Below are 20,769 nucleotides of genomic sequence, written 5' to 3'. Positions count from 1 at the left end.
TCAGGCTGAGCTGGCTCTGTGTGTCCAACAGAAAATTACTAATTCTGCAGAAACGCAGAATATTCATAACACAGTAAATGGGATCCTGCCACTTTTAGTTTCAAGAGTAGAAGTCTAATTATTGTTAAGGACAATTCTCAAGACAAACTTGTCTACTGAGCACATCCTTACCTCATCTCTATTCACTCAGTAAGAAAACAAATCATCAATATCTAATGCTAATGCTTGTCACCTTCTATGCATGTTTTCTTGACCCACTCAGGCTAAAGAATTGCAGTCTCCTTTCCAGCACAGTGGCAGCTGGTGGCTCACTTTGGCCTGAGAGCAGGTGATGAGAGCACAGGACTTCCCTAAAAATTGGAGTCTTTTCCCCATCTTGTATTGGTCTCACATTCCCCCCAACAGGAGGACGCAGTGTTCCATCAGCTGTGGTAGTCCTGAGTATACATTTGCTTTTTTCTGCCAGACAGTGCTCCTTTTAGCTGCTAGGGAGCTGGTTCTGGGTGGGACACCAGATCTTGGTTTTCACCCTGAGCACCACCAGTTTGTTCTTGTTTAAAGGCAGTTTTATTTTCCTGCTTTTATCTGCCTTCATGAAATATGAAAGTGTGTGTGATTTTTCCTTCTAAGAAAGTGTAGTAACACTGTAAGCTCCAGCAGTACTTTCTAAAACCAACACAGACAGAGTTTGCACTGACAAGTTGGACTCTTTCACTTAAAGCGACTTTATATGAACCAGTATCCCTGCAAAAGTCCATATCTAAGCAAAAAGGATCACTTTAAGATACTTCTAATAAAACTATCAGCTTGGTTGGGAGTGAACTGTTTTGCAAGCAGTTCCAGAACATAAACAACTATCCGAGACATTTTAAGATAATGATTTCAGAATCTGGATTTCTTTTTTCCCTGACTTGAAATATTTATGACACATTGTATTTAAATGATCAGACTGCTACAAATCAACACAACTAAATGCCTATCATCAGCATGCAATTCCAGGACAATTTGTTCCCAAACCTCACATGAATAAATTAAGCCAAGTGAACTGAGTCTTGTTTCTCTTAAATGTATTCTAAAAGTAAATGCAAAATGTGCATGATTCTGCTATTATTTAATAGTATTTTATGTAATCACTCCAAAATTACTGCAGTAAGAATGATGACAAATTTACTTTCAGTTTAGGTGGACTTTTTACTGAAACCTCTTCTTCAAGTTATATTTTTACACGTGTGCCTGTTGGTTTTACACTGCCTTTCTTTAGATGTGACCTTATGAACATCAGCAACAAAAAAACCTTCTTTAAGGAAAGTCTAATTTACTTAATTACAAGGACTGGGCAGTTGTGCACCAATTCCATTATTCTGTCAAACTTGAAACTGAAGACTGGCACTGGGCAGGCCAGGTGAAAACTCTTTATTATGCTTCCTGGTTTTATTGGTAATGTGTTAAATGGCATTTTAATGTCTCCTGAGGTCACTTTTAGAGCCAAATTGTGGCTGTCCTGTCACAGGTGTACTGTGCAACTCTGGGCAGGCACAGAGCCTCTTTCTCTTCTGCTGGCCTCCCTGTGCACAGATGTAAGACACAGTGAATGAAGTCCCACCAAAGCCAATAATCAGATTATTATTATAAGATTTCACTCCAAACTAGTTCCTGCAGTTGGTTTTCAGCAATGTTGCTCCTCAGGTTTTCCAAGGGGGTGATGAGGGAACACACAGCCCTACAGTCAAGCACTTCACACATGTCCTTACCCTTTATGGCTACCTGGATAAATAATACATTTTCTAAAATAGCACACATATACTTTTAAGATGCCATTAAAATGCCATACATAATGTTAAAGTGTTACATTAAGTGTGCTCAGACCATAAGAACTTGCACAAACCATCAACCAACACCAGTTCTAAATTGCTACTACTTGCTCTTAAAATACTAAAAAAAAAACCCTAAAAAACAGGTTTTCCTAGAGATGAGGCACTAGTTAGCCTGGAAATGATACATGGAAGGGAACCTCCTTGGTGCTGCACCTTAGCATCCCCAGAAAACAGAACACAGCAGAGCCCTGCTCTATGGCAGGCTCCTCCTTGCAAGCCAGTATCATTTCTGCTGCCAGTACTATCAACTCAGAAACACACATTCCAGCAGCACACACCATGGACAGGGCATGTGGGTCACAAGGTGTTATGGGCTGAAATAAAACATCAAATAAACATAAACATGGAACAGACACCTATTGGACCAGTGGGAGAGACCATTCTATCTCATGCCTCCTGATACCTTTCCAGTATTCCAAGATCTGCTTGTAATTTGGCAGATGAACAAGTTTAAACTTGCAGTGTTTGTAGTATGTGTCTACCTCAGATATCAGTAATAATACTGGCAGTAAAATGAAAAGCTATACAAAATATTTTCCCCTTGTCAATTATTTCCCCTTTAAAATGAACATGATATATTAAAAACTTTATGCTTGTTGAATTTAAAACACCTCAGACGAAGAGAGAAATTCCCACCAGACACGGGAAAGTAATGTTGGTCTGGAAATAAATGCAGTACAATAAATTAATAGGAAGGGGGAAATGTGCCTGTATTGAATAGGAAATATACTGCATTAGCAACACAAAGCATTACTTTTTCTTGTAAAATAAAGCACAGTGCAACAAGATCATATGGTTTGTACCAACTTTTCATTATGTCAAAAGCAACATGTGTGTCTTGTATTAGACCATTAGGGTTGTCTTGATAAACTATTACTGTGTAGAGTAACATCTCACTTGATGTTAAGAGAGGTTAAGGCAGAAGTAGGAGTTCATGCTCTACTAGCGCAATTTACTGCTCCTTAAAGAAATCTGTAAAGTGCTCTTGGAAGAAGGAAAATCACTTGATATTATAAAAAAATCAAAACTCCAACCCATTTGCAGATCAAGAAATAATAATGCACAGCTTGCACTAAAAAATATCAGCTTCTGAAATGTACAGAGCTTGTTATTAGGAGGAAAGCTAAAGAGTAAGCAAATGTTCTTGGGTTACATTCAATTCTACAAAAAAATCCCAGTAAGTCATCCTTGCAGAGAGACAGCATTTAATAGGAATAGTTATGGATCCCCTAAATTTCTTCCTCAAGTCCAGTACCAGAGATCTTTTAAATCCCACCGCCAAAAAGAAAATTTGGAAGCAGGTATGTGAGCCTGCTAACTTCAGAAGCACCACTGAAATCCTTACTCCACTAGAAGCAATGGAATGGCTGCCAAGGCTGCAGGAGCCTGAGCTGTGGATCTGCAGGATGGGCGAGGAAGGATAAATGCTTGGCTCCCTTGCTGCTGTCAGCCTTGACCCTCCTTTAGAGCAGAAAGTGCTGGGAAGGTTTGAAGGAATCACCATGCCAGGGCCCTACTTCTACTTTATTCTCCTCGCTGATGGCTGCAGGCAAACCCATCCCAGTCACACTGCCAAGCTGACTGGGAAGAGGGGACAAGGAAACACCAACATCGCTCACCTTCCTTGCAAATGCAATGTTTGTCACTCCTGAAGAAACACACAATGCTCTCACTGCAGAAATCATGTGGATTTTTAGAGGAAGAGAGAAAGACATCGAGCACAAGACAGCAATAAGCTTTCTTCACATCCTTAACCTGGTAACCAAGTCAGCCCTCTCCAGGAAAGCTTAAAACGGGCCAAAGAAGGACAACTGGAAAGTTCAGCTGCTCTATCTTTGGATCATTAGTGTTGGTTGTTAGGTCAAGGCTCCATCCAAAAACACCTACAGCTGAAATTCAAGTATTTCTGCTATAACTAAAAGTGGCATATTAAGTGCACCCTCTGGGTTTGGGGAATGTTTCCTATTCAAAAAACCAAACCAAAATAAAAAAGGTATTTTTTTCCAATAGCCAGACCAGGAAAGAACAGTCACTCTGCTGATAACCAATCTTCTTAATAATGCACAGAATATTAACAGCTAGAGTACTATAAAAGTGAACCCTGACATTTTAATTTATCTGAAACATTTCTTCTTTCGGTGAAATGACCTGAAGTTGGAGGACTAAAAACTTTGTTTCTGGGAATGCATTGCCTATGATATTTTATTGGCTTGATTTCAAATGAAAACAATTATTCTATAGTGAGGATGTTACCACACAGACATAACAACACCATTAACTATTTTTGACTTCCAGTGTAAATTGAACCATTATAGGGTTTTAAAAATGTTGTCATTAAATTTCAATGATCTGTTTTAAGGGATTTTCCCCCCTTATTAAAATTCAAACCAACTATACTATAGAGCTTTCTCAGAATGTGGTGCACTATTCTAAGCTTCAAATAAATCTGTAAATCCTAGATTAGTTAATAAAGAGAAACTACCTGGGTTATTACAGGTGGGGCTGGTAGCAGTACCTGTTATTAATGTTGCCTAACATTTACCAATAAAATACACTGCTTCCCATTCTTTAAAATGTTGCCAAATACCAACTGACTGAAAAAAAAAATTTCTGAGTTCAAATGTGGCCACACCTGGTTGGCTTTTTTCTTCCTTTATTCCCCCCGCCCTGATGATGGGAAAAAGAGCAAAGAAAGGAAGGAAAAATATCAATTGAACTGATTCAGCTAATTAAAAAATACATTTAATTTTTATTAAACTTCAATATTTTTTCCATGTACTAGAGGTTTTCTTGTAGAGTCAGTATTTGAAATATTGCATGCAGAAGCCTAGAGAATGTTTACAGGAACATTTCCTTCACATTTGCCTTAAACTTGCCCAACTTTATGAGTGGGGTGCTTTGGTAACTGTGGACTACAGTGGAAACAATAAATGTAAAATCCTGATTTACAAGCACTGAAGAGAGACTTGTGAGACCTTTGCTGTTAAATTTTGTGAAGATTCACTCCATGGTGAACATGCTCCATCCCGTGATGGGGCAGTGGTTTCCCTCCAGGCACAGCTGCAGCCCTGAGCAGGCTGTCTGGTACATTCACTCCTAGGTCCAGACAATCCCATCTCCCTCTGAGATTCACCTCTTTCCCACAGTCTCATCTGAAGTTATCCCAGGTTAACCCACAAGGCTGACTGGAAGGTGGAACAGACCTTTTGGTTTTGTTTATTTTTTCGTCTGTCAAGTTTTAACCCTGGTGCTATATTGCCACCAGCTAATGAGTAGATCTTGTCCTGCAGCATGCACAGAGATGGACAGCAATGATGGTGCATTATCTGCATTGTGTAGTCTCCCTGCTGACACCCATCTGCTTTCCACAGGCCTTAGAACAAGGGAAAGGATAGCTCCTAAATATGGACCCTGTCACAATTTTACCTGGGTTTTCACACATTGACAGTCAGAGCAGAAAACTAAAACCATAGGAACACAGCCCACATTTACAGTTATATATGCAAAGTGCCTTAATTTGGTTTTCTCAAGAACAGGCTGCAAAAGCAGAATTTGTCAGGAGGTTTCTTGTAATTGTGTTATTTGATGGAAGAGATACTTCATTCAAATCACAACGGCAAAATAGTTCACTGTCGGAAATATGACAACAATACATAATTTATCAGTTTGGAAACCTTATACTTGAAAGAAGCCTTAGTCTAACCTTTCCATCACTCCAATTGAATTGTAAGACCACCACTGTAACAAGACCACTTAGAAAACCACCGGGGTGGCCCTGATAATACATGTATCATTGTTGAGGCACAGGAAACTGAACCAGATGGTTTTGCTGAGGAAAGCACTTTTTTCTGGCTTTGTAAAGCCTAAAAACACTAATAGGTCAAACATGAAAGTGCTGAAAAAGAAAGTTAAATTAAAATCTCTGTAAATAAGAAAAAACTTTCTTTACATATGTTTCCCTCACAGAAAATATGTCTGCAAGAAAATAAAAAGGGAAAAATGATGCTACAGTTCTGAAAAAGATTAGGATAGTTTTCTGAAAGGTCTAGCAACAACAACATTTAAAGTTGGACTTACAGTGCACCACTGCTGGAATCAATGCCATATGATGTGTATTAGACAGAACACCTACATATTGTAATTAAGAACTTTTTCTTGCTTCATTTTTATGTTTTAACTATGGAGACCATTCATGTCTATTGCAAGAAACTACTTACTTTCTTGTATGATCTCTCATTATCAATCATCTTCAACTTAAAGAAAAATCAGCACATAATGAACCTCTCAAGCTACATAAAATTGAAAGCAATTTCCACAAAAATCGTCCATACACAGAAACATACATTCACATGCACACATTTATACAGGCTGTACATGTGTGTGCATGCAGGGTGTTCAGATTTTCTCATTTATGCTGTAGTTATTTAGAATCATATTATTTGCAGACTTCAGCATTTCAAAAACCACAAAGGACTTGGTTTGGGTTTGTTTTTCTTCATTTTAGTCATTGTCCACATGAGTAAAATTAAGATGATAGTGTGTTGCTCTGCTGAGAACTGCAACTATTTCTAATAGTCAAGAAGTCTAATCTAAATTACATACACTGAAAGAAATGCATTATACAGTCTTTTAGTGTGCAGTGTTATTTACCAAAATGTAAGGCTTTATCTAGCATTAAAAAAGAAATCTTTCCCTATCACAGTTATTCGAAAACACATTCTCTCTTCTAAGGGAAGCTTTGCCCATATTTTAAAAAACTGAAAGAAGATGTTTGAGAATTATACCTACATTTTGCTGTCACCAAATCATGTTTTAGTGAAAGGAAAACATAATTATTTAAATTTCATCTTTTTCTCTGCTTGTATGGGAGAATGGAGAAAAAATGTACACTGAGAAGAGCTTCACTATATGCCAATAATTTGTGGCGGTTCATTTTGGCACTGCACAGATATAGCCTTGAGGAAAATGTTGGTGTTCAGTCCCACTTGTAAGGTTGTAACTAAAAGCAGAGGAATAAAAGAGCAATTTTTGAAGCCAGAAGTCAAGTGGGGCCACGGGTGCCCTCCAGAGATGAGGGAGCCTGATGGAGCCTACCTGGACAGCAATAAAGAGAGAGGAATTACATCGTTGTGTCACAGAATTGTATTTTGATTCGGTATGAGAGACGTGGTGGGGAGACACCTGTTTGGTGACACCAGACATTGTGACACCATCTACCACATCATATCAAGACAAGCTCTTTTGTAGGGTTGGAATATTTCAGTTGAGGTGCAACATATACAAATAATTTACTAAAATAACAACGTCATGAATTGACCTTGGAAATCCACTCATCTGTTTCTTTTCCCTATAGACTCAATCAGAGGGAAGACAATAATTATTTCTGGATCTGCTCCTCCAGCACTCTTTTGTGTCAAGGAGAAGTGCCTCTATTCCAGTGCCAGTGCCTGTGGGTCAGCACTGGGTGAACTTCACGTCTTTGATTTGAAACCAGCTGAGACTTTGCTGTGACACTGTTGGCTGTATTATATCCTGAGAACTGGGTCACTATTTGGGTGGATGATTGAACTTATTACTGTGGTCAAATGTCACTTCCTTGATCTTGGACACCTATCTCCACAAGTCCTAAATATTTACATGAGGAAATCAAAAAATATTCTGCCCTTGGCAAGAGCATACTTCCTGTGGGAAGATGTTGCTTTCTCAAAAACATTTCAGCATGAGACTTAGTTCTACATTAAAGATTTTTGAATGTTCATTGTCTCATTTTCTTTGATAGACATGCTTCTAGAAAAGGTACTGCTTCAGCAAGTACCTGTCAAGAGTTTTATGAATGTTCAGTAGTTGTTCCAAAGGAGCACAGACTATCAAACTTTTCTCCTAAAGGTTCTTACAAGTTCTGATGCTCTCACAATTACTTCACCTAGATGGAAGCAGTTCGGAGCATAATCACCTCAAGTGGAGCAGATTTGATTTAATTTGAAGATCACTTTGGCCTAATAGAGACATTAGTTATGCCAATGCCACCTCATACAAGTTGATGGAAAGAAAACGTTCCATGTATTTGGGTATACACAAAATACACTTTACCTGGATGGCTATACACTAATCCTGAAACAAGCCCATCACTGAGGGTTTAAAATTATTTCATCACTTTTATTAGAAGATATTGACCTTAAACATAAAAACTAAGCAGTAAGAAAGGAAAAGCATTTTTCACTTCAGTCCATACCAAAAGGGCAATCTGCATTTAAAAACATGCCTTAAATTCATCAGGCAATCTCATAACTAAATGAAGTATTGATAGTTACACAGACAGATACAACTGACTTTCCTTTTATAACCAACAGGCCTTACTAGAGCAAGACTCTCACAAACAAGAATTCAGCTGGGATGGTGAAAGAATTACTCAGAAAAAACTTCAAGTCTTAGCAGACTAAGGTGAAATGTATCTCAGAAGACAACATATCCTTAATGCTACAAGAAAATAACAAAACAAAAGTAGAAATCCTTGGCCAATACTCCTGCTGGCTGGCTCCTTTTCTTATGCACAAGAGTAAAGTAAAATTCTAAATAATTCTGTCTGGCAAGAGTTTTCATATTTCAACTTATGCACAAACATACAAGAAGGGATTTCCCACAACAGCAGTGGTAGCTGTTGTTTCCAAGGGTCATTTTCTGCCTATTAGAATGGTAAGTAGAAAAACAATGGATAAAAGACCAGGTGATGCTGACTAGAGATTTAAACAAAGATTAGAGTTTATTATCTAAATTTCAACATGTGCAAAATTCTCTAAGACAATAAAAACAACTGTATATTTTCTTGTGCTTTTAACTACAGATTTACGTATGAATCAGCACTAGAACCAGTTAAAAAGAAAATAAGATAGAAATTTTCTCTTTAGGCAGTTTCACAGTTTCTTAATATGCTTGATTGGCCTGTACAATAAATTGCTATATTACTTATTTATAAACGGTTTTCTTTTGCTTTGATTGTTTTCGTTTACATTATTTAAATATAAATGAATGGAAGCCGATTCCCATACATTCTGAATATCAAATGCACCCCAACTTCACCATGAATATAGGCACACACCTAATTTTAAACTTTTGACTAGACATGTAATTAATTGAATTGGAGCCAATTATGACCCAATTATGAGTCCTCTGTAATTACTGCTTGACGTACTTGCTGGATTTCTATTGAAGGCAAGAGAAAATATTTCTGATCTCTATGAATACCTAAAGACTATTAAAACTGTTACCTTTGACTTGTTCTCTTAGTTTTGTAAAATCAAGATTGAGGGTCTTTTCCATAGCTTTCTTCAGTGCAAATTTCTGCTGTTTGCACAACACTGAGGTAAGGTCAGTGCAATTGCAGAAGGCAACCTGAGCATCAGCAGGTGATAAAGAGGAAACTGAAGGAAAGGCAGGAAAAACCTCAGCTGTTTAACAGAGGCTCGTGCATCCAGGTGGCCAAAAAGGCCAATGGCATCCTGGCCTGTACCAGCAACAGTGTGGCCAGCAGGATGATTCTTCCCCTGTACTCAGCACACTTAAGGCTTGCTGTTGTGCCAATAATTGAAAATACCTGGCAGATAGTCTGCAACAAATAAAGGGTATGTTATCCTCACAAAGCAAAATAGTACACAGAAGATTCATATGTCAATAGCACTGATGTATTGCTTTTCCCTCTTCCAACTCAGTGGCATTGATCATCATCTCTAGTACAATCTCATGAGACCTGTGCTGGCTCACAGCAAAATAAATAATGGAGAAATGGAGAGCAGGAGGCAGCAACAATTTCTGCCAATATGTTAAGAGTTACTAATTTTAGGTTAAAATTTATAATCCCACACCAAAAATTTTCAATGCTTACATTTTTCTATTCTGTTCTCTTCAAACACTGAATGGAATCCTTTCTTTCCAGTGAGTTGGACTGCCCGGTTTTCATTCACCAGCACAATGCTGCTGTACCCTGTTGCTGCAGGTGGCAGCTCAAGTGCCAGGTCAAAATCCTGATCAAACACATTTTCCAACTATTCTCTACTGATATGTTTAAATCATGTTTAAACCCCAGATTTCTGAATGATCTGCTACTAAACTACCCTCAACCCATCCCTCACTGGGCACCTACATGCTTCAGTGCAGGTAAATGCTTCCATGCTTTACTGTACACAAAGGAGGTTGCCCAAACTCACAGTGGCAGTCAAATGAACTCATATAATCAAAGCTCAAGAGTCATGAATTCTGCTTGTGCTATGTGACCATCAGATGTTCTCAAGTCCAACACATACAGGATACTGTTTCTCCATGAAGTCAATGGCTTGGCTCATAAACTTTTGTGAGATCAGGAATTGACCCATAATATTTCATAAAACAACAAAAAGGAATGTATTTATGGTTTTATTATTATCCCTAATAAGGAAATAAGAAGAAAGGAAACACAGTACATGGTCTAGTCTATATGCACATGTGTTACTTGTATTAATATCAATGGGATTTAAAGCTACATATGGAGAGGATAAGATATATTCCTATGTGTTCAGCCATATGCTTAAGGAAGCTCCCAAAATGCTTGTAAATATGATCATGCTTTCTAACATATTATGCATTTATTTGAACAATGTTAAATCTCTAAGCCCTACTTTCCAGTCCATTAAAGCCTCAAATAATAGTTTATTTCCAGTTTAAAGTTACCCTATTTTTTACCCATTAGAAGGCTGCCTGTAACCATATTTCCACAATACTCAGGGAATTAGAGAATTGATAATAACTCTCCAATCATCTGAAGGGATGATATCTCTCTGGGATGAGAAATACTCAAGATGAACTATATTTTAGCGAGGAATTCTTTCCAGAAGATTTTGGGACAGGCCCAAGATGTGTAGCTGAAAGGCCTGGAATGCTACTTGCACAAAAAACCATGTGTTTGTGCCATAGACCTCAGACAACTACATTCCTTCTGGAGGCCAAAGGCCTTGAAAGCTATTCATCCTTCTGGATTTACTTGTTGATTTTTAAGGGTTGAATGATAGCCTCAACAGGCAGAGGGAGCTGGGCCTGTTCAGCTTCAAGAAGAGAGGGGATGAATGTCATCAATGTCTATCAGTATTGGAGTGTCAAAAGGACAAATCCAGGCTCTTGGTGTGCCAAGCAACAGGACAAGAGGCAAAAAAAAGCAACTGACACACAGAAAGTTCCACCTGAATATGAGGAAGAACTTCTTTACAGTGCAGGTGACTGAGCACTGCAACAGATTTCCCAGAAAGGTTGTGGAGTTGTCCTTACTGGAGATATGCAAGAACTGTCTGGACACAATTCTGTTCAATTATCTTTAGGATGATCCTGCCTGAGCAGGAGGGTTGGACCAGATCTGCTGTGGTACCTTCCAACCTGACCCATTCTGTGATTCTGTGAACACAGGACAAGGGTCTAACCCAGAAGGCACAAGAGAGTTATTTAGGATTTCCCTTAGAGAAGAAGACTTTAGGATTCATCCCATGATTTATGACCTAGTGTAATTTCTGTTGGAATGTCATAGCTGAAGCCTTTATGAAATATCCAATGGATGCTAACAAATCATATTCATTATTTTCATGCGACTGATCATTTTATTTGACTTACCTTTTACTTCTTTTCAGTTGAGGCTTGGTGATTGATTTTATGATCACTCGTGATCATCCTTTTATGCATTAAAAAGATGACTGGGATGGTTTACTGGGTTAACTACTTCAACCAATGTTGTAGCCACAAACATAAAACCATAACCATGGAGGCATTGCACTCAGTCATTACACTCATGGTGCTTTTAACATCTCACACGCAAACGCAGCACAGAACCTAAGACAACTTCATTTGGCTGCCAAAAATCACCTTCTTCACTTGCTTGATGTAACCCTTTTGATACCAAGGCAGTATGGCTGTTTACCTTTTCTAATGTCATCCAGGACATCAGTTTAAAGAGGCATTATGATTTTGTTTTCTTGCTCTTTTTGATTGTAAAGAAGATTCGAGAGCTCAGCTTTTACTCAACCTTTAAAGTCTCAATTTATGATAAAAATCAAGACTTTTGCCCACTGAGATACTTCTTACTTTGTAATATAGAAAACCAAAACAAACAGTTGTCATCTTTTTAAACTACATCAATGAATGGTGAAGTCAAATCCGGTTTCCCAGCAAGGAATTATTAAAAGACAGAAATAGTCCAATGACCACAGGAAATCTTTAAGCACCAAAATGGGGACAAAAATCTCCTGGGGAAAAGACAATATTTCCTACATGGTCATTCATGTCTCCTTGTAATACAATACAGGGGCATTGTTTGTTTGTCTGCTTAAGTAGATGGGTAGAATAAAATTAGAAACAAATCCTGACTACAGACATTTCAAACACCAAGTGCAGGCTTATGTGTTCCAATACCAGTCATCACAACTATCTTGTGATGCTTCTTTATAATGAGGGCTTTGATCATTGATATAGACCTAATTTTTGCCTTATTAAAAAAAGGTCACCAGCCTCCAGCAGCATCTTTCACTTCAGGTCATACTGCATCTTGCTGAAATCAAGTCATTTTATCAGTCATAAAATTTGTCAAAAGAATTGAAGAAACACTAAAATAGATCCATGTTGTAGTCAGACCCCTTCCCCAGGAATTCAGGCAAGGAATGTAAACCCAAAGATTTATTTTTCTGTTCAGGTCATGCCTGGGGTAGACTGCTGTGTTACTAAATTCCCTAATCTGAAGTCAAGAGCAAGACAAAGTTAACAGACCTCAATAGGCAAAAAAAAAAAAAAAAAAAAAAAAAATCTTGAGATAGCCCTCTGTGGACCATAACCTGAAGTTACAGCAATAAGCATTATCCAGTCCACAGAGATGATTCAGAAAAAATCCCACAGCTTACCTCAACATAGTCCCTGGCATGGCCCCAGTCTCTCTTAGCATCCAGATTGCCCAGGCTGAAGCAGTCCAGCTGCCCAAGGTGAATCTTGGCTACCGAGCGGCTGATCTTCCGAGTGACAAAGTTAGCCCCTGGAGGAGAAATAAAGGGTAGTGTCAGCATTGTCACGGGGGCAGATAGCTCTGGAGACACCTTGTGCAGCTCAGCACGTGGCACTTTCAGTCCTCACTCACTCCCCTTGTACCACCCAGACCCACGCCATCTTTTATCATTTGAGCAAGCTAGGAAGCTTCCAGGGCAAGTGTCACATTAGTTGCACTTTCACAGCAAACATCTTTCTTTGTGGGACTTCTTAAGCATTCCTAATTTGCTGCCTCAGTATTCACTCCAGGCATTAAGCCAAAGAAAATCATTTGGAATGTCAGTTCTTAAACACAAAATGCAAAAGGTTACATAAAGAAGACAGACATCTTAGACCACCCTCAAGTTTTTCTGTTTCAGTTTCTTTTTTAATTTTTAATTTATTTTTTCAAGGAATGCAACTATCTAAATAAAAGTGTTTATTAATAAAAAAAATTGAGATAATGCAAATACTATGTATTCTCCAAGGAACTACAATGGCTAAATGCATTATACTTTTCTAGTTTTTGGGGATTCTTAGTCCTCCAGATTCAGTTAGATCATGAAATTGTGATTACAACTTTTTCAGTAGAAGACTGTATTTTATTTTATTATATTTCAGTATTTTGGAAAATTTGTGTACCCATTTCTGCTTCCAGTGGAGTTGCTCTAAACAATTTTTTTTGGTTACTTATTTTCAGACTTTGATTTTCAGATAATGGTGGCTGTGTTTCTAAAAGGCGATCACAGTCTCCTCAAAAGCAGAGGGATTTGAATTTAGACCAGGAGTTTAGGTCCATTGGCATTTGCACACTAATGAGCCACAAAAATTAAAATTACATGCCTTTTTAATAGCTAAAACCAGATATTATTAAATGGTGACAGATGATACCTCCTCCAAATGAAAAACAGGAGACTTAGTGAAAATGTCTGTAGCTGTAAAGTGCTTTTAGCAAATTTCAAAAGTCTCAAAAGTGTAGCTTATACATTCAGTGCATACATGTAGTTTTTTTCATTATGAAACTCTGTTCTTTAGATACACATCTCAATATGTTCTCTTTCCTGTCAATCAAACAGAAGGTTGCAGCATTATTAAACAACATTAAGTGTCTTTTTCACGTTACTGGTTTTTCCCGTAATGCCAAGAGCACCACAGTACTTTTCTGTATCATTTGACTCTACTAAAAGTAAAAAAAAAGCACACCTGTAAGAATCATGTGGAATGAAGAACTTAAAGTCAGACCTTACCACAGGATTAAGATAGAATTTTAAATTTTCAGCAACCGCTGAACTAATTGCAATTCCAGTTATTAGCCATTTGACATATCCTAACACATCATCAATTTGCACCTGTTCTTTAAAAGATGAAAATCATATAATTTCCATATCCCCTGAAAAGGTGTTTGTATATAAATGAAGATTCCTAAGCAGTTTGATTTGCAAACTTTCAGAAACAAGATATACTCCACAGTCTTTTTCAAAGCCAATTCCTCAAGAGTTGGCCGGTACCAGCACTGTGACTCTGCTATTTGAACTTCTGAAAGCCAAGTACTGGGGTTCTCCTGTTCCTGGCTAGACAGGCTTACAGCAGGAGTGGAGTTCTGGCTTAACAGAAACCAGTGACAGAGTCTCTTTGGCTTAGCCAGATTGCTACCTCTCCAAAGATTGTTTGTATTTTTAACTTACCAAAATGCTTTGAGACCTTCTCACAGATTATTGCTAATTAATTTAAAACAAATTCAACCAATGGCTAAAACTTACTAGGACTAGCTCTGAAACCTTCTGCACCAAAATGATTTCAGTTAGGATTTTAATTCAGCAAATAACAGCTGAAGGAAAACAGGTTTCTTTCTGGAATAAAGTAGATGTTTTAAAGTTCCAGGCTGCAACTGAGTAATAAAGAAAACTGACTGCTTTCAACACTACATTCCCATTTGTAGCAAAAGCAATGAGAGTTCTAGTCACCATCTGCATTAAAGCAACTTTTACTGTCAACCCGCACAACTAATGAATGTCAACTCCCCTTTTGGAGCAAATGCTTCCTCAGCATTAACAAAAAAAGCAAAAAAAAAAAGCAGAACATTAGGTTGTGTGAGAGAAAAACTTTTATGCTATCAATTTAACTTTATTTGTATAAAAGATACACACAAGAAAGAGCTAATTTGTCTAGCACAGCACAACAAATACTAGTAACTGCTGTCCTCTTGAAGAGACACTGTTAACTAGAGAGAAACAATCTTCAAAGATATTCTCCAAGTAAAACCAGAATATTCCTCAAAAGGCTGAACTGAAAAACTAGAGAGCACCACAATGAAAAAATGAAAACCTTAATTTCCCAGAGATTTTCTAGTAAGGGTTCCACTAAATAATACCAACCCTCTTCTTGGAAATGCCTCAGCATTAAAGCTGTGGAAGAAAACTATGCTACTGTTCATTCTGAGAAATGCAATTAGAAAATTTTTTCATGCACCCAAGGACTGAATGGCACATTTCAGAAGCATTTAAATGATATGGTTCATAAATAATGTTTAAGTACTTATTCCCTTCAAACACAGTATCTTAAAATATCCCATTACACTCTGTGTTTGATCCCATGCCATTAAATGCACATCGTAACTAGAATTTAGGCTGGTGCCCGCTGGAGTCATACAAAGTTGTTAAGACTATGTCAGCATTTCCACTAAAAAGCCCTGTCCTAGAGGTTTGCAATTTGGCTATGACATTGCTTTGGTCTGAAATTTAGCAGAAGGAATGTCTTTTTCCTCAGGACTGATTCTATCTAAAAGGTCCAGGCAAAACGCTGCACATGTATTTGTATAACTGAATACAAAGGACCTTTTGAGGCACAGAAATTGTTAGCTTCCTTCTTCATCAGGAGGTAGTGAAGACTTGCTAATGCTGAACACACAAGAGCGTTTTTCTCCACAAAATAGCCACTCAGTGCCAGGAAGAGTGTCATCAGAGCTGCTGGTGTGCTAACCTTTATGTTGATTTTCATCGGATCAAGGTGATGCAGCAGCTAAAATGCCACCAGTTATCACAGGCAAATAAAGCCTAATTTGTTATGCTACTAACCTTGCTAATTCACCTGGAACTGTGTTGGTGATAGTGGCAGAAGCTACCTTAGACTGGTGGGAAAGAGAGATGTCAGAGTCCCATATTTGTCTCCTAGCTCTGCACTGCTCCCTCAGTTCAGAGAGCTTTTGTAAAACAGAACTCATTGCTCACACCTAGTATGAATAAATGTTAAAAACTCGGTTACATGGTTGATGAATTTTGACTTATTTGAACACCTTTTCAAAATTTGTGTGGGTGGCAAATGTCTGGGAGCTCACTTTCCTCCAGGAACCCTGAGAAGAGTAATTCTTGCTGTTGGCAGGGCCAAGCATGCTGGGCTAACTGCCTTGCATAGTTATCTATGCAGCAAATACATCAAAACCATGATGGGCCACATAATGCTCTGGTTTGCATTGTGATTGGCAGCACTGGAATCGCTGCAATGGAGCATTAAAGATGTGGCCAGGCAGAAGAGATATGGCCAGACCTAGCAGAGGATACTTTGGTGCGACATTTCAGCTGTTCCAAGCAGCTCTACCTAAGAGGAGGTCTGACAAGTTCTTACATTTTAAAAGGGGGCTTTAACAAGAGTTTTCATGATATTAACAGCTCTTTCAGGAACACTGGGTATTAGCTTAGATTTGTCTTCAAAACCCAAGCCCTCCCTTTGAGATCGTTCGCATTCCAATAGGAACCATAAGGTCTGATTTACAAACCTGATTTACCCTAGGCAGATTTAAAGCAAGGATTCCTCATCAAGCAGACCTATCTGTAAAACATATAACTTGTCACCAAACCACTGCAGGAACAATACTACAATGAAAAGAAATAGCAGAGGTATAATGCAATAGCTTTCACTCTCCAGCCCAGGCCTGCCACTCACTGTGCTGCCTGGCTCAGGGTGGAAAACAGCTCATTCCTTCCAGAAGGATGCTGCCTACATCTGGCAAAGATGCAATTTTGAAAGCTGGACACATCTCTCATTGATACACATTGAAAACTATTGTTTAGAAGGCATGGTCTTAGTGCACCTACAGTTCCAATGCTGGATTGCCCCAAGACAGAAAAAAAAATTCTTAGTCTCCAGATCAGCACCCCATTCCTTTTACAGCACTGGGGTTTCAGCCTTTGTGAGTCATCAGGGAACTGCCTGTTTTAAATAGGAGTTTTTCTCTGGATACTGTGGTTTAGAAGAGGCAACCAAATGGATGAAGAAGCTTTAAGAGCCACTATTGTAGCATCTGTTTCTTTTCAAGAACCCTCATTTTCCAAGTTCTCAAGACTACATACAAAACCCAACTAATGATAAAACTGTGGTCTAAGGAAAACTGCTCTCCCTAAAACTAGCTGTTGCATGCCTAAGAAAATCCATTATTAATCCTCACAACATGATAGAATGATAATCAGTCTTACAGAATTCAATAGCAGTCCTTATCTATCAAATGAGATGCAGTGCTAGAAAAATCTACCAAGTTCTCGTAAGATCTTTTTTCTTCATTTTGCATAAAATATGATTAAAAGGTTTCTGTCTCTGAAGATACTGACACAAGAAAAAGGTTGAAACTCTGCAGTTTTTTTCCTCCAAGTTTTTGCAGTTCTGGCATAGATTCTAGAGGAAGCCTAACATGTTCAAACACATTGTGTACCCAGCACCTCTACTAACCCAGAGAAACATATTTCTTTTAACATATATGTGTAGTAAATGATACATTTAATGAGATCATTAAAATGTTTTGATTGCCTGAAAATTCACATTGCTCATCATTTCCATTCTATGAGAACCTTTTCCATTTTTTGTAAAAAGGTGTAATGAAAGAAAAGCAACACCCAGATCTTCTAAGAAAAGAAGACTTAAATCTCTTTACACTGATGAAAATCAATAACAATTATTCCAAAGCAAATGGATTTACTGTCATTGTAAACCAAATGAAAAATCAAGTTATATATCTTTAAATTAACCTTCCATATTTTGAGTTTAAACAGGATTTTAAACTGTTTCTTGATCAAAACCACTGATACAGTATTGCATTTTGGTAAAACTAGTAGAGCAGTTACTTAATATATTTTAAACACTGGTGCATTTAAGTTGTGAATCCATGCACAATTTAAAATAATTAATTGTTTTCACAACAATAATTACACAAAGTAGAAACATCACTGTTTAGAAATAAAGAGAAAATCATGGCTAAAAGTGACTTTTTTTTCTTCTGCTTGTCATCATACGAATTTTACTCAGCAAATACAGCTACCTTTGGATAAGCTTGGCATAAAGTCCACAATCAGATTTTTGCAAAATGAAATATATATGAAATAAGTGTGATATGATTCATAAGCAATTCCTTGTAAAGTCATGCATGGGAAACATCTTCCTGACTCGAGCAATAAATAATTTTATTTCCTGAAACATGAGATATAGTGTTTTAATCCTTTCATTTTAATCTTGTATAGCATGGCTGGAAATACTTTTTTCATCATAATATGTTCAATCATTTTCTCTGTTCTTTAAAATTTTAAAAGTAGCTTATGGCAGTGGTTTTCTCAGATTTTTTTAGTATGTTTGCAATGTCTTTCAAATATTTTCAGTTTACATATCCCAAGCTATTTTCCAATGGCTATGTATCTTTCTCTTAACAGGAAATTTTACTGATAATAGTATTTTCAAAGAGGTTATTCTTCATCAATCCCCTGGGAAACAATTAGGTAACAAAAAAATCTGCAGATCCCAGACTGAAAGCAGTGGTTCAGTAACACGAGGATAAATTTGTCCCTCCTTATCAAGTGACTTTGAAATATGTGATTTAAATAAAGTTATGTGATAGTAATTCCTTCAAATACTGCTAACAAAGGCATCAATCAGCATATAAACGGAATTATTTTGTTTAATAATATATTGATATTATAACATATATGACATTATAACCTTTACAATACCAAATTGCACTAATTCTCCTTAGTTCCATTTTCCGTTAGCACACCAGTTTTCAACAGAAATGTGGCACCAATTCTTTGAGTGCCCATTGTTGAGATAATGGAAGATGCACTACTAAAATACTTCTATATTTCCAAAATGAGGAGGTTAAGGCAGAAAGATAAAGGCATTGAGAGGTGGGAATCAGCAGGGGAGGGCAGCACAGTGGAGGGGGCTGATGCTCTCCAACCCCAGAACTCCTCTGCCCCTGCCATCTACATAGCACATCCAATTGCACATAGAACATTTGGACAGCTGAGAGCAACAGGAGGTCATTGAACTACGCATGGAGGGAACACAAATTATTGCCTTTTATAATCTGAGTGGAGAATGAGAGTGAGAGACAGCCTTGTGAGGAAAAACAGGGTACAGAAATGTGGAGGCAGCACACAAATGTGGAGAGTAGGAAAATTTTTCTTTTTCCCGATGGGTGAAAAGAGAGCACAAAGCCTGCTTCAGGGGACAACTAGTAAGCTCTGTAAAAAGTAGGGGACACAGGAGCAGGGGAAGAGACCTACCAACCACCACCCAAGGACGAGAACCTGTGGAGGTGTTTGCCACAGCCCCGGCCACGCTCCCCAGTGACTCAGTGGTGCTAACCCTCCACTAAGGCATCTGTCATCAGGGCTTTAAACTGCTCATGACTGTGCTGCATGCAAACAGATAGAGGTTTCCACCTCTCAAAAACAATGACAGGATCATTTCTATGACTACACAGCAGCAGTTCTGTAAAGTGGCTGTGAAAAAATGATGTTTGATTAGCAGACAATGTGCATGTGTAGGGTGTAACACAAAGCTATTAGATTTCACAATTAAAATACCACTGTTGAGGAATAATTACACTTCTTGGAGCTATCATATGGGGTTGTTAAAAGGACAGGCTGATATACCAGCAATAATGGTTAGCTAAAATGTGCTATTTTAGTATATTCCTCCATATAATTTTTCTTAAATTAAAATATTTTCCCCTCAGGAACTGTACACTGAATAGGAAAAGGTGAGGCATCAAAGATTCTTATAAAGGAAAACCCAAACATTAATACTGAAAACAATATGTAAAAGTGTTATTCCTGTTCCCAAGTTTATGTTGCTAATGGTGCTTACATAAACAGAGCAGCGTTTTGCTTACAGAAAACTTAACCTTTTGCTCCAAACTATTCACTTTGGTTTTTTTAATCGCAGTTTATATACACTACATTGTAAAACAAAGGTAGATGTCTTTAGCCACTCTGATTTTCTAACATTCATTGAAGCTGTGTTTTTAAAATTGTACAGTGAAGGTTATTGAATTAAACCTCTAATTTCAGCTGTCACAGAATTACACAAGCCCTTGCATGTGTGAGCTGTGGGTAAACATGAGTGTGCTTGCCCATCAGTACAGACTCTTTACATTGTTAAATCTTGTGTAAACAATTTTAGTTAAGTACATGCTTTGCTTAATTTGTGCTACAATAGCTAGAACTGTATGGAACCAAAAGGAAAATCCAGCACTTGTACAAAATGGAACTGTCCTGCCGTCTTAGGCAACTTGCACAAAACCCTGTGATTTTAACTTCCCTTGTTTAATGGCTATCACAGTTCAGACATCTGTGCTTTTAAATTTAACACTCCTTTCCTTTTCTCCCTATTGTTCCCCTCCTCCACCCTCTCAGCAACCAGTAGCGCATCAAAAAAGTTGCTGTTTGACGGTTCAAGCTGAGACGTTCAGCCTTTACCCTCGCACTCTCTTGAGATGAAGCAGGCAAGGCTTTTAATCTTACCTGCTGACACATGACTGACTAATACAGTTTCTTGGACCTTCTGACCTCTGAGGGACTAAATCTGGCTGGTCTCTCAACCTCTCCAGGTG

At 37.9% G+C, this 20,769-nt stretch overlaps 1 protein-coding gene across 1 annotated transcript in view; it reads right to left on the bottom strand.

Annotated features, from left to right (window-relative positions):
* GMDS (GDP-mannose 4,6-dehydratase) overlaps nt 1-20,769 on the bottom strand; it is a 416,552-nt gene that overhangs the window by 213,104 nt on the left and 182,679 nt on the right. Inside the window, exon 7 of the mRNA XM_054284932.1 lies at nt 12,779-12,906. Coding sequence (XP_054140907.1) covers nt 12,779-12,906 — 128 coding nt within the window. The remainder of the gene's footprint in view (nt 1-12,778; nt 12,907-20,769) is intronic.

This window comes from Melozone crissalis, unplaced genomic scaffold, assembly GCF_028551555.1.
Source record: "Melozone crissalis strain CALT ecotype California unplaced genomic scaffold, PUWL_Pcris_2 ptg000042l_1, whole genome shotgun sequence".
Lineage (NCBI taxonomy): Eukaryota > Metazoa > Chordata > Aves > Passeriformes > Passerellidae > Melozone > Melozone crissalis.
Note: the sequence above shows the minus strand (reverse complement) of the source record. Positions and strands in the feature narration are given on the sequence as shown.